This window comes from Equus przewalskii, chromosome 1, assembly GCF_037783145.1.
Source record: "Equus przewalskii isolate Varuska chromosome 1, EquPr2, whole genome shotgun sequence".
NCBI lineage: Eukaryota > Metazoa > Chordata > Mammalia > Perissodactyla > Equidae > Equus > Equus przewalskii.
Window position 1 is genome coordinate 36,522,421 of NC_091831.1, and position 18,194 is coordinate 36,540,614.

The 18,194-nt window shown below is 36.6% G+C and overlaps 1 protein-coding gene across 2 annotated transcripts in view; it reads right to left on the minus strand.

The window, feature by feature from the left end:
- The window catches only part of MARCHF5 (membrane associated ring-CH-type finger 5), a 51,888-nt gene that overhangs the window by 28,983 nt on the left and 4,711 nt on the right, over nt 1-18,194 (minus strand). For both annotated transcript variants that reach the window (XM_008532329.2, XM_008532324.2), the window contains exon 2: nt 3,938-4,140. In XM_008532329.2, coding sequence (XP_008530551.1) covers nt 3,938-4,140 — 203 coding nt within the window. The remainder of the gene's footprint in view (nt 1-3,937; nt 4,141-18,194) is intronic.

Consider the following 18,194-nt stretch of genomic DNA (forward strand, 5'->3'; position numbering starts at 1 on the left):
CTCATGAAAATGCAGATTAATTAAAAACTAGGGGTGGGTGGGAGAAGGGGCTGAGGTTCTTCATTCCTAACGGCTCTTAGATGATACCAATGTCAATTGGTCCTCAGACCACAATTTCAGTAGTTTTTAAGTAGCAGCATATATACAATTGGCCCAACTCACTAGAAGAAAGAAGAAAGCAAACCCTAGGATGGGTAGCAAATAGTGAAAGGAATGAAAGTCCGATGAGTCCTCTTAAGTTTTTCATAACTTAGCACAATATATTTCCTACCAAGAATCAACAATATACACTTGCTGCCACCCCTCCATTCTGACCACTACTAACAGAAAAGATGTAGACCTGGCCCGCTAGCCAGCCAGCCACAGGCTAAATCCATATGAAAATGTTTTTTTAATACCTGCTACAGAGAGATCATCCTATAGAATGTTAACCATCACCTCTCCTTCTCTGCATCTTTTTTTTTTTTTTTTGAAGATTGGCACCTGCGCTAACAACTGTTGCCAATCTTTTTTTTTTTGCTTTTTCTCCCAAATCCCCCCAGTACATTGTTGGATATTTTAGTTGTGGGTCCTTCTAGTTGTGGCATGTGGGACGCTGCCTCAGCATGGCCTGATGAGCAGTGCCATGTCCGTGCCCAGGATCCGAACCGGCGAAACCCTGGGCCACCGAAGCAGAGCACACGAACTTAACCACTTGGCCATAGGGCCGGCTCGTTTGCATCTTTTCTCTTGTCTTTTATTCCTTCTTCTAGTCAGTGTTTCTCCAGTGCCATGTGGGGACCAATGGTGGTCCCTGGCAATCTATTAACTATACAGACAATATGATGAAAAAATGATAAAAGTTTTGATTACAAACATTTCACAAATTTGAAAAGTAAGATTAATGATGACTTTCAAGGAAATTCTTTTAGGTTTTTAATTGTTATGTTTCAAGGGTCATATATGCTCTACAAGGATAGTCAAGAGGGGACTGCTTGTTTCAGCTAACAAACTCACATCATGTGAGTTGTTTACATTGCTTAAATACATATTTTATTGTTGTTACTATCATAATGTGTTAAATCCCAAATTTTGGAAAATGAATCAATGCCTCAAAAGTGTTCACTGAAGAGTGATAAAAACACAACTCAGAATGTCATAAATGATAAATAGGATATCTTAGAGTAAAAAGAGTATGATCTCAGAGAGAAGATAGCGTGATCTTAGAATAGGCTGTGATCAGTGAATTCGGAGTGATTAGTTTGCACTGGGAGACCTCATTGTTCCCACTGTACTATAATACATTATTAAACATGGATGAAACATTATAAAACAGGGCCAAGAAGCCACTGAAGCATTCATATAATTTCAAGCACTTCAGTAAACCAATCAAAGCCTGCATGATGAATTTTGTCACTGAAAACAAAGATTAAAACCTGCAGTCAAAGGAACTTCAACTTATTTTAACAAAAACAGGCATAACTACAGTTAGCTGCAAAATTAACGACAAATATGCTCAGAGAGAAACAAAACAATCTCTTGGGCAAAATTTTATCATCAGATGACACTACTGAACATTGTATGTGTGGTATACAGTAAGGAAGAACAATTACTATCACAGACGTTTGCTCAAATATTTTGTTTTATGGCTGCATGAAACCATTAGAGTTCAGAATACGAATCAACTCTTGGCACATACATAATATGTAAATCAAGAAGTATAGGCAACTTTTAATTCTGATTATCAATGAACACATACTATAGAGAAGTGATTTTCTTTTAACCCACAATTATGTTTGAACCTTGACTTGAAAAGGTATATTGGAATCAGTATGGCCAAGAGCACTAGCCATGTGTGTAGCAAGGAAGTGTATGGCACCTGAAAGCCAATTCATGCATGGTTTCATTTACAGACAACAGCTGGCATTTGACAATAAGCCTGCTATTCTTGAGTCAGTGTTAAAACTAAATGGAAAATTACAAATATCACTCAAACTACAGCCCCTCTGCAGGTATCTTCAGCATGTTATGTCAAGAAAGAAGAAGCAAATACAAGACTCTGCTTTTCTATTTTGTCAGGAATTAAGATGCTAACAAAAACTATTCAAATGGAGGATATAATTTTTTTTCCCTAACACCAACAAGGTCAGTAAAAAATTTCTACGATTATCTGTGGCTTACTCAAGTGGCAGGTCTCTATGACATACAGTATATTGAATAACTTGAACCTGTCATTTGAGGGTGAAGTAAGTAACAATCCTTAAGGATAAAATACGAAGACCAAATTATGATACAAATGGGTTAACCAAAGAGTTTGACTTTTCCAACATCTAGCCATTTTCTTTCCTTGCTGTAGAAAGAAATCAATGTCTTATTATTAGGTATACTTAAAAATCACAATTACCACTCTAGACCTAAAAACATATTTCCTAGACTTGAATACAACCAAAACAACAGATTTACCCACTGCCATCTTCCAAACTGAAATATTCAACTGTTGAGTGCCATATATTTGTCAACTGAGCGCCTCACTGAACACTGTATGTAGTTTTCAATGAGAATTCTTGCAATAATTACTGTATCCATCCATCTAAATATCTAAAACATCTAAAAGAATCATCCTATATCTGCTGCTATTCCCAACAACCTGTAGTTGAAAAGTGGGGTTATCTTACTTAATAGAACTAAAGAGTAGGAAAAGAAACAGTTAAATACGAAAACTTAACTTTGACTTTAGTAAGCCAGATATCATTGTGGTGAAAGATTGCAGCAAAATAATCACTTCTCCTGATGTTTAAATTATTTTAATACTGTTTTGATATTATAACAAAAAAATTCTGGATTACTGTTTTGTGTTTATCTAAAATCAGTGGTATGCATGAGGACCCATCATGTGATCCACAAATTCTAAATGACAAACACTACTTTCTCTACTACACTACTTTCCCTTCATAGGAAGCTATCATTTCTTTGTACGCATCATGATAAAGAAATAGAGACAACCATGGAAATTTTGTTTGCCCTTATTATTACTCTTCTCGCATTAGAAAAGCAATTCATTATCTGCATTTATGTTGCCTCACTGAAAGAAAAATGAGTCTGATTTCAATATATAACACCCAGAAAAAAACATATCTAATAATTAATTCCAATGTCTCCTTGAACACTACTCTGCCCTGTCACGAAAGTCATCCTTTCCTTCTAAACTTTCCAGAACTCAAACTGCCTTTATACATCTCTTGATTACAGCCAATGGGGATAGTAAAGATGTTTAACAACTGGCACGGCATAAACACCAAAGAGAACGACACCAGTTCATAATCACATGGCTGTAATGGAACATGCTAACTAAATATCACCCTTAGTTACAGCCTCCTTTAAATAGTCTGCTGTACTTTTTTCAATGCTAGTCCCATTCTCAAAGACCTTTGTTATTCCTTGCCTGCCAATTTGCAGAAAAAGGAAAGCAGTTTTCATGAAAGACAACCACATAAATGGGATTCCAAAGATGAGCTTAATGATGACTTTTATTCAATCTTTAATTTTCCTACTTTTATTCCTTAATAGAAGAATTAAGGCTAAGTATTAGGAAGTACATACTACTATTTTCTTTCTTCTGCACCAATGGTCTCCAGAGGATGAGGCTCTTTAGTCAGCTTTTTATTATAGCTTTGTTATTTGATTTTATCCACAGTTAGACGTCCAAGTTCTTTATCCACTCAACCAAATAAAAACACATTTAATACACAGACAAATGGATGGATTTGGGGATATATTAAGGATAATATAAACTATTAGCAAAACAAAAAAATGTCAGACATTTAGAGGAAACAACAGAAAGGGAACAGAGAAATTCACAAAAAGCAAAGAGATGGGTCACTTTAAAATAAACCTGAGATCATAGGATTATATACAATAACATCACATACATCTGTGCTGTTTTTAAGGATCTTCTTACCCAACTTTGGAAAAACTATTAAGTATTCAGCATTGCATTGAGGACACGCCACTCTGGCTGTACTGTTTCCTCTTTGCTTTTCATCCACCCAGCGCTGCAGACAAGCCTGGTGAACCCATTTTGTAGATCCTCTGCACCTGCATGGTCTCACCCATTCAGCTGTTCTATCATCTTCATCAGTGGCAAAACACACCCAGCAACTTCTGTAAATTAAAAAAGAAAATAATGATATTATCTTTAAGACCTCACCCTTGGCTCCACTGTGGCCCTCACTTAATGGATGAGCCTAGTATGAATAATTATAGAACCTCTATTCTACACTAAAAGATTGAGGAGACAAAACAACTAATACATTTCCAGTACAGTAGTTTCTTCTTTTTCTGTTTTTCCTTGTATTCTTCTGTGGAATCTTATTCTCTGAATTTTGTTTTTATGTCATTTCCTCCATCTTTCTAGCAATTCTTCACCTTCTCTAATGAACCAGAGTCTCAAGAGACAAGCTTCAAGCTGCTTTTGTTTTATAAGACCCAAGAATTCTTTGAGGAGTGGTTAGCACAGGAATGTGTGAAATTCAGTATATTCTCCATTTCAATAACACTAACTTCTTAACCTCTTGAATTTGGAAAACTCAAGTACTACACAAGTGATTTCACATACGGTCCCATTCAATTTTCAACTAAGGGAAAAAACACACCCGTTTCTGTTCCTGGCAAAGCATAACTATAAGAAGAAAGATTATTAAATTTTTCTAAAAAAAGAGCACAAAGGGAAGAAGACATTAGGATAAACTGTTTTAGGATAGAGATATGAAAAATTTGGGCCTACTTGTTTCCGTTATAGGTATGACTGGTTTTCCCTTTTCTGGGGAATTAAATTACATTTATTATATTTCAAATCTAAAAGTCTCAAGTCTGGGATGCTTATATTAACAAAACTCAAAATCCTAACGAGATGGTTAATTTTAAAACATCTTCCCATTTTGCTTTTAAAAGTACTTCATGAAGTCTAATTCTTGTGGAATTAGGTTGCAGTTCCTTATTTTTTTCTCCCAATTAACATAAGTTTTGACATCTATTTCCATTAAAGCAAATACAATTTGATTCAATGAGACCATTCATTCCTCCCCCCATTACAGTTTGTACAATTGGAAACAACTGCTAATTAAAGCTTGTTATCTATTGTGCATTTTCCTTTTAATTAGATAAGTGCCTTCTGTCAGAACTACTAGCTTAACTATGCTCAGTGAGAAAGACTATACAGTCAGCTACTATGGGTGGGTGCGGGGGGGGGCCCCCGAGGCGGGAGGGGGGCGCTTTCCCAGTCCTTGTAGAACAACAAGAATTTTACTTGTGTGATCCAATTAAAATTTTTAAGTTAGAACAGGGAAAAAAACTGAACTGAATCCATGGCAACAATATCCAAAATTGTGATCTCACTCAGCTTTCAAATTCAGTCATGTTTCATACAACCTAGGTAAAAATGGGAGGTAGGTAGTGTTTGTTTAGCATGCTGACCCTGTGACCCACCTCAGCCAAGCTGTCTGGGCCCACTGTCTTATGATTACCTAAAAATGCCACCTCCTCCTCCTTCTTCTTTTTAAAAATTTTATTGTGGTAAAATATACATAACATAAAATTTATTACTTTAACCATTTTTTAAGAGTATAATTCAGTAGCATTAAGTACATTCACATTGTTGTGCAACCATTACCACTATCTGTGGTTTGACTGGGTTTTAACCTAGAATTTTTGCATAAAATTTCAATTGCCAAGTATAGAGCAAATAGATCGGTTAATTGAGGTATTAGTATACATTTTCCCTACAACTGAGGTGCTTTTGTAAATATATTTATATATCTCTGGGAAATGAGATGCACTATTTTGGTAAAAAAAATATAGGCAGTATCTGGAAACTTTCTAAGTTCTTGTAAGTTTTTCATTTCAACAATGGAACACATATGCAGCTAAGTACAGCTAGACAAGCACAATTAATTAGTATTAAGGTGAATCAAATTTTAAATTAAGCCAATCTCAGTCATCAGGAAAAAAATAAAATGTAAAAATATATCTACTCCGAACAGCCTTAATACTAGGTTGAGCCAAATGAAATTGCATATATTTTTCTGTTTTGGTCTGTTTTGGACCTACATAAATGGCAATTTCATATTCTGATCTAAAGGGAATACTTATATAGCTATATTCCTCATAAATTCTAGATAAATGTAAGTTCATTTATTCCCAATGTTTTATTATGAAAAATTTCTCTCAAAAAATGTTTAAAAACTGTTCAGTGAATACCCATATTCCCAACATCTAGACTCTACAATTCTTATTTTGCTATATATGTGCATCACCATATATTCATTCATCAATCCTCTTATTTTTTGATGCATTTCAAAGTTGCAGTTATCAGTATACTTCACCCCTAAATACTTTTACAGTTTCACTTTTTGGAAGGTACTCAACTGACATTTAAAGCAGGCACTTTCAGACTTTTTCTAATTTCACAACTATGGTAGATAAGATAGTTGAACAATGAAATACAGTGGAAACTTATTAGGAGTTAAGTCTAATTAGAAGTGTTAATACAAATAACCTTGTTTTTCTTGTTTGATTCATAGTGATAATACACGGCTTACAAATTTGGATTTTGAAGCTAATGCTCATTAGAGATTAGCTGAAATTATCTTGCAGAGGAGATATTAAGAAAACTTATTGTTATCAATATTCTCAAAAAATTTGCCTGATTTTTAGAATCTACCAATTTACCACATCCATTCTGTATTTATTCCAGTTGTTAAGCAGTAAATCTGTTGATGGTCATTTGAGATCAAATGGTATTGCTCACAATATGTAAACTTCTAATAACACCACCAAATTACTTCATCTAAAAATTATAGTTTAGGTACAAAGAAATATGAAATGGAAATTTCTAACTATTTTAATAATAATACAAATCAAGCAAGCAACTGAAAATTATAGAAATTGCCAGCAACATTTACTGAGCATTACTGGTTCCATGTAGTAGCACAAACAAAATAAATGGAAGACTGTATCCATCTGGAAGACGCTATAATTTAATCGGGGCTACGTCCAGTAGATAGAAGAGATTTGTTTTAAGGTTCCAGTGAAATTACCATAGGTACATCCATTTTAAGAAGAATGAACAAAGGATCAATTTGGATAGACCAGAGAAGGCTTCAGGGAGCAGCGATAGTAGAAATCAGCAGAGGTAGGGACAAGTGATTTTATTACAGAGATTCTCAGAACAAAGCTCCCTGGACCAGTAGCTTCAGGATCACATGGGAACCTAGTAAATTCTCTGGTTCCACCCCAGACTTAGTGAATCAAAAACTCTGGAGGAGAAGGACCTAGAAATCTTGTGTTTTAACAAGCTCTCAAGGCGATCCCAGGTTTGAGATCTGCTTGATCTCAAGTTGAGAAAACTAAAGTTTGAGAACTGCTGGTGTAAAAAAATGGCAGGTTAAAAAAAAGCAAAGAGATTAGAGAAAGCAAAGTGTATGAAAAAGATAATTACTGGATTTTTTAAGTTAGAAATAATTGCTTTTGATGACTAAATATTTTTAATATAAATAACAGTACAGAAAATGTTAAGTTCTAAAGAATTTATTAACTGATTTACTACCTTACTAGGTATATGAGTTTAATCTACCTAATATGGAAAGAACATTAGTCCAAGAAATAAGGGCCAGGCACATGGGAAATTAGCTTAAAGTATACAAAAAATGGTTACATGTTCTTAGGCAAACAGCCTATAAGACAGTTATTAGTCTTCGGGGCTGGAAAAAAGGAGGGTAGGAAATGAAATATGTATACAAATCCTTTCTTTCCTCATTTAAAAAAAAAATTCTGATAGACTAATCAGGAACATCACCTGAGAAGGTCTTAAAATTATGCTTTCCCTCTGTGCTTCCCCATACCATACTCTCTCCTTGATGCAATCTATTTCAGCTATTTATTCCCCAATTTCCCACCTCCCTCCATTTAAGGAGGAGAAAACAGGAGTTTCAAAATGATGGGTTTAAGGTTTCTCAAGATCTTAGAATGGAGGGGAGAGTAGAAACTTGCAGTTTAAGGTACAGCTTGATTTTTCCTCTTTTTTAAGGGACAAAAACAGTATCCCATACTTTCTATGGAAAACTCTTCCCTCCATCAGCCATGTATATGGTTTTAGGCCGTTATTTCTCTACCATCCCCAGCGCCAGAAAGAGTAATTTTTAGACTGGTTTAAGAGAGTATCTCCCCTCCTACTGCCCGCCCCTGATTACAGTGATTGGTAGGCTGGGCCCTAAAGCTGGTTGTATCAGAATGAACCTCAGAATTTTTGCTGGGACAGTTGATATACAGACTTTCTCTTTTCTACAGGGCTTAAAAGGCAGGGAAGCATAAGGCTAAATGAGGGTGTGAGGCAATTGCTGTCATGAGAGCTACCACGTGGAGCCTAAAGAACCAAGAGGAAGCTGAAAGATGAAAACTGATGGCTTTGTTTGAGACATGGATCAAGCTGTGCTCAAAGCTAAATATACTCTTGCATGGTTCACTTATATAAACCCATAGATTTTTTTTTTTAGCTTAACCAGTTTGGATCAGATTCCCCATCATGTGCAACCCACACAATACTGATACAGAGTGTGAGGAATTGGATATAAGGGATGGCCCCAGAACAATCATATGATGTAAACTCTCAACAGCTTTTATAAGTACACACAGTATTTTTTGTTAACAGCTTTGTTTCCTACTGACTGGAACTTGAGCAGAAAAGACTTAACTAAACTTAATTCCCTCTACAAGTACTTTGAATCTTGAAAGCTGTTCTATTTCTCACACTGGGGAAAATATGCTCTTGATTCTGCTATCAGATCAGGTAATTTCTTAGGTAAAAAACAGCCAAGGAAGATAAAACCAAACATTTTGAAATTAAAAATTTTTTACTGATAATGCCATAATATTTGCATTTCAAGGTCAACATAACATAATTCTACTTTAATTCAAGTTATTACATATTTTAATGTTATAATTTATGGGATGGCAATTTGAATACCCTTAAAAGGTGAGAATAATTGGCTATTTTTCATTGCAAAGGACAAAGTAAAAAACCTTTCAAAGTTCACACCCAAGAGGTTGAAATTTCTGATCAAACTAAGAGTTTCTCTTTAAGTCATCTCCAGGGGCCGGCCCGGGGGCGCAGCAGTTAAGTTTGCACGTTCCACTTCTCGGCGGCCTGGGGTTCACCAGTTCAGATCCCGGGTGCAGACATGGCACCGCTTGGCAGGCCATGCTGTGGTAGGCGTCCCACATATAAAGCAGAGGAAGATGGGCACGGGTGTTAGCTCAGGGCCAGGCTTCCTCAGCAAAAAAGAGAAGGACTGGCAGTAGTTAGCTCAGGGCTAATCTTCCTCAAAAAAAAAAGGTCATCTCCATCCCCTCATTCTCTTCAATCCTCCAATCTCTCAAAAAGCAGTGCTCAGCGTGATGCCCAAGCATCACCTGAGAACTTGCTAGAAATGTAAATTCTCAGGTCCCACCCCAGACCTACAGAATCAGAAACTCCGCAAGTGGGACCTGACGTGACATTTAAAAATTTTATTTATTTTTAATTTCTTGTTTATTATTTTTCTTTTTTATTGTGTAAAATACATATAAAAATGGTTAAGATGGTAAATTTAAGTGTATAATGCAGTGGTTTTAAATACAGTCACACTGTCGTGCACCCATAGCCACTACCCATCCCCATAACTCTTCTATCTTGTAAAACTGAAACTTTATAACTGTTAAACAACTCCCCATTCTCTGCGCCCCCAGCCCCTGACAACCAGTATTATACTTTCTGTCTTCATGATTTTAACTACTATAAATACCTCATATAAGTGGAATCATCTAGTGTTTGTCTTTTGGTGGCTGGCTTATTTCACTTAACAATGTCCTCAAGTTTCATCCACATTGTAGCATACCGCAAAATATCCTTTCTTTTTAAGGCTGAATAATATTCCATTGTATGTAGATATGACATTTTGCTTATCCATCCATTGGTCGATAGACACATGGGTTGCTTCCATGTTTTTAGCTGTTACGAATAATGATGCTATGGGTGTAAGGATATCTCTTTAAGACCTTGCTTTCAATTCTTTTGGGTATATACCCAGAAGGGGAATTGCTGGCTCATATGGTAATTATATTTTTAATTTTTTGAGGAACCACTGACATAGTATTTTAACAAGTCCTTCAAGTGGTCAAGATACTTAAAGTTTGAGAATCTCTGCTCTAGCCACTCTTCTTTCCATTTTCCTTATTTCTTCCCTTTTTAAGTCTCCTCAACTCACCACAATACAGAAATGAAATTTCATTTAACACTCAATGTAAACATTTTTAAATTATTTGGTTTTTAATTTAAACAGTAAGTAAAATGAAGATCCCAAATTTGGGGAAAAGATTATGCAAGTTCAGGATATTTTAACTGGTTAAGGAACCTGGGTTCTGGAGCCAGATTGCCTGAGTTCAAATTCCTGCTCACCACTTATTCTAGGTTTAATGACAGTATCTCTTTCAGAGTTGTAATGCAGAGGTTCTTAATCTGGGGTCCATGAAAAATTTATGGGGGTTGGTAAATTTGGATGGGGAAAAAAATTACAACTTTACTTTTGCTAACTTCTAAATAAAATTTAAATTTCCTTCAATGATGAACGTAAGCAAACCATAGTAATATTAGCAGTACAGCAATTAGAACTTAGTGCAGCGACCAGAAATTTTCATATTACTTTACAGCTGTACAGATCCTAAAATAACATTGAGCTCACTGCTAATTTGAAATTAGTTATCAGACCAACCAACAGACCTTGTATTTTAATGTGTTAAAGCTCATACTACTATGTCACATTTTTAATTTTTTTTCTTGAGGAAGATTAGCCCTAAGCTAACATCTGCTGCCAATCCTCCTCTTCTTGCCGAGGAAGACTGGCCCTGAGCTAACATCCGTGCCCATCTTCCTCCACTTTATATGTGGGACACCTACCACAGCACGGCTTGCCAAGCAGTGCCATGTCCGTACCTGGGATCCAAACCGGCAAACCCCAGGCCACCGAAGCAGAACGTGCAAATTTAACTCCTGTGCCACTGGGCCGGCCCCAGATTTTTAATATTTTGATAGTTGTATTTCAACCTAATTGGTTTCACTTCTGATCCTATATATATATATATATTTTTACTCTTTCAAAACATTCTGAGAAGAAACCCATAGGCTTAACCAGACTGCTAAAGGAGTTCTTGGCGTAAAAAAGATTTTATGTTAAGATCCCCTATTGCAGAGGATTTAAACACGTAATCATGAAACTATTTAAGAACTGTCTGGCACATATGTAACCACCAAATGAACACTAGTAATAAGGGCATTGATAAAGATGAGAAGGATGGTGTCAACTTTACATCTACGCCTAGATTTTATGGATGCAGTTTCTTACCTAAATTAGCACATGAAGCAATTCTGCTTGGCACCCTGGTATTCAGTGGAAAAAGTCCTGGATTCCTAAGCAACTCCCAATTTTTCAATAGGACCCTATCACTGCTTAAGATATTCATTCAAATCCTCTCACTTCATTTTCTTCTACCCTTCTTTCCCTTCCAGTAGCTTTTCTAAATGCCCCTTTTTGCTGATATACACATTCACTATGTACTTTCACATCTTCCCACTAGCCAAGTTGGGGATGTTAGTTTACAAAGTAAAGGGAGATTTGGGAATTATGATGACTGGTTCAGAGATCAAAGAATAAATCACTATTATAATATGAAGACAAGAAAAAAGAACTAAACTGGACAAATCTAAAGAATATTACTCATTCCTTAAAACAAATGTATAGCCTTACTGATACTAGTAATATCACTAATCTGTATGTATACCATGCCACTCTTTATAAAAGATCAGTCATTTAATTCTACATGATTTTAAAATTGTAACTTTTTTCCAGTTATATATCCTTCCTAACAGTAAAATTTGTAAACAGTTCAAGGACTACATGGCTAGTTTGCCTGAAATGTAAGATTACTTAAGATTTCCTCCTAAATCAACTTCAGTACATTCATTATTTGACACCACAAGGAACTAGATTTAAGGAAATTGCAGTCTACTTAAGGAACAAATATTTGCACAGAAGGATCACATAAAAACTACCAGAAAAAACATTAAGTGTTGGGGCCAGCCTGGTGGTGCAGCAGTTGGGTGCGCACGTTCCACTTTGGCGGCCCAGGGTTCGCCGGTTCGGATCCCGGGTGCGGACATGGCACCGCTTGGCAAGCCACCATATATGTGGTGGGCACCCCACATATAAAGTAGAGGAAGACAGGCATGGATGTTAGCTCAGGGCTGGTCTTCCTTAGCAAAAAGAGGAGGACTGGAAGCAGTTAGCTCAGGGCTAACCTTCCTCAAAAACAAAAACATTAAGTGCAAAAACAAAATGTTAGAGACCATAAGTAATTCAGAAATGTGATAATGACAGTGAAAACCAGGGTGAAACAGCTGCAAAGGTTTCATGAAAAGGAGAGAATTACAGATGAGGACTCAAATTGGATTGAGGAATGAAAAGAATAGGGTATTTGAAGTAAGAAAAACAGCATAAACAAGCTTAGAGATGGAAATGAGCATACATGGACAATGAGAAGACCAACCTGGTTGGAGTAGAAAGGTTTTAAGATAAAGCTAGATATTACACACCAGTTGGGAGAGGATGCATGACAAAGATAACCTCACTTCACAGGGTTCATTTGTGACTCATCTACTGTTTATATGATTATCTAAATTAATTATTTAAAAAGGGTGTGGCAAAAAAAGAAAGGAAACTTTACTTATCAATAAAATAGTTTCTCACTGGCACATAAATTATCTAAGCAACACAGGTATGGTTATCTAGTAAAACAGTAAATTCTATCTTTGCAGACTCAAAGTGCAGGTGTTTATCTTGGATTTAGAAAATTCTGGGAAATCATAGGCTCCTGCCTTCTAAGTCACTTTTAGGAAAACTGGAACATAGCTGAATAGAATTCCAGGATACAGGAGAGAGCAATGAAACAAACCTTAAATTGCTGCTGTTGTATTATATATGGTGCCTGAACAATGTATTTGCATGACTGTTTTAAGGAAAGAGAACAAGGACTCTTTAACTCAGAACATGCTTAGAGATCCATACTCTGGTTAACGCAAGGAAGGCCCCCTTTAACAACAGAAGAAACTGCACACTGGTTGCTTTGTCTCAGGATTAAAGTGTCACATCTCACGTATTCTGAACAGGAACCATACCATCAAGAATACTAAAAATCCCTTTACATGTCTGTTCACCCAAATGGAATGGAAGTTAAAGTATCTAGATTCATCAAAGAGATATAACCACAATCATGACACATTATCAAAGGGCAAAGCCGAAGGGAAACATACCACAATGAACGTAATCATTTATTGAGCATACATTCATGTCATGCCCTTTGTCTCTAATCTTCATAAACTCTGCAAGCATAATTATTTCCATCATAAATAAATACGCAAACAAAAGCCCAGGGAGATTAAATAATCTGCCCAAGTCCTCAGTTAAGTAGAGACGCATGGATGTCTCAACTCCGAAACATTGGCTTTTTACACTGTACCATGCTGCCATCTGTACAGTGTATTCTCAGAAAATTTTCCATTTCTTAGGAAGTTATAGCCAGTACAAGAAATTATGTTTCTTTTCTTTTTTTAGATTGGCACCTGAGCTAACAACTGTTGCCAATCTTTTTTTCGCTTTTTCTCCCCAAAGCCCCCCAGTACATAGTTGTATATTTTAGTTGTGGGTCCTTCTAGTTATAGCATGTGGGACACCACCTCAGCGTGGCCTTAAGAGCAGTGCGATGTGCACAACCAGAATCCGAACCATCGAAACCCTGGGCTGCTGAAGCAGAGTGCGCGAACTTAACCACTCGGCCATGGGGCCGGCCCATGTTTCATTTCTGATAGGGTACTTTTAAGCAGCCATAAGGAGCTTTCACCAAAAATCTAAACCCTTTCTAGTCTACTCCAAGGTGCTAAATATTATCATCTCTCATTTTATGAACTACAGCATGTAAAGAGTTGGAGGCACGCATGTTTGGTATGTAAAGAATTGCTACATGAATCTAGAGAAGAGGCGAAAAATATTTCAGGCTGAAATGGTCAGAAAAGCTTTATAAATGAGGCAGAATCTAAAGTGGGTCTTGAAGAATGGGTAGAATTTTGAAAGATGATGCTGAAAAGAACACCTTGTGTTCAGAGGACAGTGCACAAATCAGCTTGGCCTGGGCAAAAGACATGTACTTATACTGTACTCATTCTTAAAGAGAAGAAAAGTTTTAAAAATGTAGTTGGGTACCAGCCATATACGGTATTCAGTGTCTTAAATATTAACAGGGAGTACAATAAATGTGATAGTTGTGGGTCTTCAAGGCCAGGCTAAAGAATTTGAACTTAAGCTTAATAAGCAGTAAGAAAATACAGAAGGTTTTGATAAAACTAGAAGAAAATATAAGCAGTACACTCTTTGACATCGGTCTTAGCAGCATATTTTTTGAAGGCCATGTCTACTCAGACATGGGAAACAAAAGAGAAAATAAACAAATGGGACCACACCAAACTAAAGAACTTCTGCAAGGCAAAGAAAACCAGGAACAAAATGAAAAGACAACCCACCAACTGGGAGAAAATATTTGCAAATCTTATATCCGACAAGGGTCAATTTCCAAAATACATAAAGAACTCATACAACTCAACAACAACAAAAAAATCAACCCAATCAAAAAATGGGCAGAGGAGGAGCCTGCCTGGTGGCCTAGTGGTTAAGTTTGCATGCTCCCCTTTGGTGGCCTGGGGTTCGCCAGTTTGGATCCCAGGCATGGACCTACACACTTCTTATCAAGCCGTGTTATGGCAGGTGTCCCACATATAAAACAGAAGAAGATGGGCACAGATGTTAGCTCAGGGCCAATCTTCCTAAAAAAAAAAAAAAAAGAAGAAGAAGGGCCAAGGATATGAACCAACGTCTTTTCAAAGAAGATATACAGATGGCCAACAGGCACATGAAAACATGTTCAACATTGCTAATTATTAGGGAAATGCAAATCAAAACTACAATGAGATATCACCTTGAGCCAGTCAGAATGGCTATAACTACCAAGACAAAAAATAACAAATATTGGAGAGGACATGGAGAAAAGGGAACCCTCATACACTGCTGGTGGGAATGCAAACTGGTACAGCCCTATGGAAAACAGTATGCAGATTTCTCAAAAAATTAAAAATAGAAATACCATATGTTCAGCAATCACACTACTGGGAATTCATCCAAAGAACTTGAAATCAATTAATTTAAAGAGATTTACGCACTCCTATATTCACTGCAGCATTATTCACAATAGCCAAGACATGGAAGCAACCTAAGTGCCCATCAACTGATGAATGGATAAAGAAGATGTGGTATATATATACATACATATATGTATAAAATGGAATACTACTCAGCCATAAAAAAAGACAAAATCATCCTATTTGCCACAACAAGGATGGACCTTGAGGGTATTATGTTAAGCAAAATAAGCCAGACAGAGAAAGACGAACACTGCATGATTTTACTCATATGCAGAAGAGAAACACATGGATAAAGAGAACAGATTAGTGAGGGAGGGGCTTGGAAGAAAGGGGTAAAGGGGCACATGTATACGGTGACGGATAAAAATTAGACCATTGGTGGTGAGCATGATGCAGTCTATACAGAAACTGATAAATAATAAAGTACACGTGAAATCACACAATGTTATAAACCATTATGACCTCAATAAAACTGAAAAGAAAAAAACAGAAGGTTTTGAGCAAATGAGACAATTTTTAAGATGGTGCTTCTGTAAGATTATTCTAAGCACTGATATGTTACAAAGAATGAAAAAGAAGACAACACAGTTCAACAGCATCTCCAATGCACTAGGCCCTTGCTGGGAAATGAGATAGGGAATCGTTCCTGTTCTCAATGAACTTCCAGTTGAATATACACAGTGGTTGTGGTAAAGGGTGTGTGTGGAAGGCACGGAGACATGGGATAGGCACATTAAAAAAATTACAATACAGTATAATATACCGTAATGAATGAATAAAAGTTTTAGGAAAGAGAGGAAGGAATACCTTACTCTGCCTGAAGGAGCTATGCAATGTTTCAAGGTGATATTTGAGCTAAATTCTAAAGATGGGTAAGAGCTACATGTTAAAAGGGAGGAAGTCATCCAAAGCAAAAATAAGATGAAAGAGCAGGATACATTCACATGACAATGAAGGGGAATGCAGAAGAGTATGGTTAAGGTAGGCTGGGGCTGGATTATATTAATAGTTCTAAATCCTTTCACTAGGGTCTTAACAGTTTAGATTTTATCCTATAAGCTATGCAGACAGCGACAGGTTTTAAAGCATGGAAATGACAGGATTATAATTCTGCCTTGGTCAATTTTGGCACCACTCTGTAAGTCAAACTGGAAGAGAAAAACTGGAGCCAGAGAAAGGATAATCTACAATATTTGATAAGTAAGTGGAGTTGGAGGAGAAAAAAGCAAAAAAAAAGGTGTAGATTTTATGGATGGTGGATTAGAAGAATGGTTCTATCAAAGACCAAAAATTGGGAAGTCAAGATAAGTAAAAGCCAGGGAAATACCAGTAGTTTAGTTTAGATAGGTTAAGGTGCTAGAAATACTGTGTACACACAAACGGAAATGCCCTCTGGGCAGTTAGAAATGACACACTAAAATGGGGAAAGAGGTCAGGAATAAAGAAACACATCTGAGAGTCACTCAAATAGAGGTGAAAGCAATAGTAAGTGGGTGCACTTTTCAGAGAAGAATGATGAGTGCTGAGGAATGAAGCATACTTAAGTGACTGAAGGGAGTAAAGGTAAGGTGATACACAAGAGGGTGAAAAAACCAAAAGATAGAGAAACAGTAGGGTATATAATAGAACATAGTTTCAAGAAGTTAGGGGGTGGTAGTCATGAGTTTAATCTTCATCACATATATTTCAAGGACATGAGGACCAAGCAAAAACATTATTCCATTTACTGATTAAGAAAGCATTGGTTATAAAACTTTTACGAGAAAACATAGGCAGTATGCTCTTTGCCAGTGGTCTTGGCAGCATCTTTTCGAATACTATGTCTCACCAGGCAAGGGAAACAAAAGGAAAAATAAACAAATGGGACTACATCAAACTAAAAAGCTCCTGCACAGCAAAGAAAACCATCAACAAAACGAAAAGACAACCTAAGAACTGGGAGAAGATATTTGCAAACTGTTTATCTGATAAGGGACTAATATCTAAAATATATAAAGAACTCATATATTTCAACAACAAAGAAACAAACAACCCAACTAAAAAATGGACAAAAGATCTGAACAGACATTTTTCCTAAGAAGATATACAGATGGCCAACAGGCACATGAAAAGATGTTCAATAGCACTAATTATTAGGGAAATGCAAATCAAAACTACAATGAGATATCACCTCAAGCCAGTCAGAATGACTATAATTAACAAGACAAGAAATAACAAATGTTAGGGGCTGGCCCCGTGGCTGAGTGGTTAAGTTTGTACGCTCTGCTTCAGCGGCCCAGATTTTCACCGGTTCAGATCCTGGGCACGGACATGGCACCGCTCATCAAGCTGTGCTGTGGCGGCATCCCGCATGCCACAGCTAGAAGGACCCACAACTGAAAATATACAACAATGTATGGGGGGGCTTTGGGGAGAGAAAGGAAAAAATAAAATCTTAAAAAAAAAAAAAAGAAAGAAATTTTGGAGAGGATGTGAAGAGAAGGGAATTCTTATACACTGCTGGTAGGAATGTAAACTGGTGCAACCGCTATGGAAAACAGTATGGAGATTCCTCAAAAAATTAACAGAACTACCATATGATCCAGCTATTCCACTGCTGGGTGTAAGAACATGAAAAACTAACACATAAAGATATATGCACCCCTATGCTCACTGCAGCATTATTCACAATAAGCAAGACTTGGAAACAACCTAAGTGCCCATCAAAGGATGAGTGGATAAAGAAGATGTGGTATACATACACAGTAGAACACTATTCAGCTATAAAAAAAGATGAAATCTTGCCATGTCTGATAGGATGGATGGATCCTGAGGGTATTTTGCTAAGCGAAAAAAGACAGATGGAGAAAGTCGAATCCTATGATCTCACCCATAAGTAGAA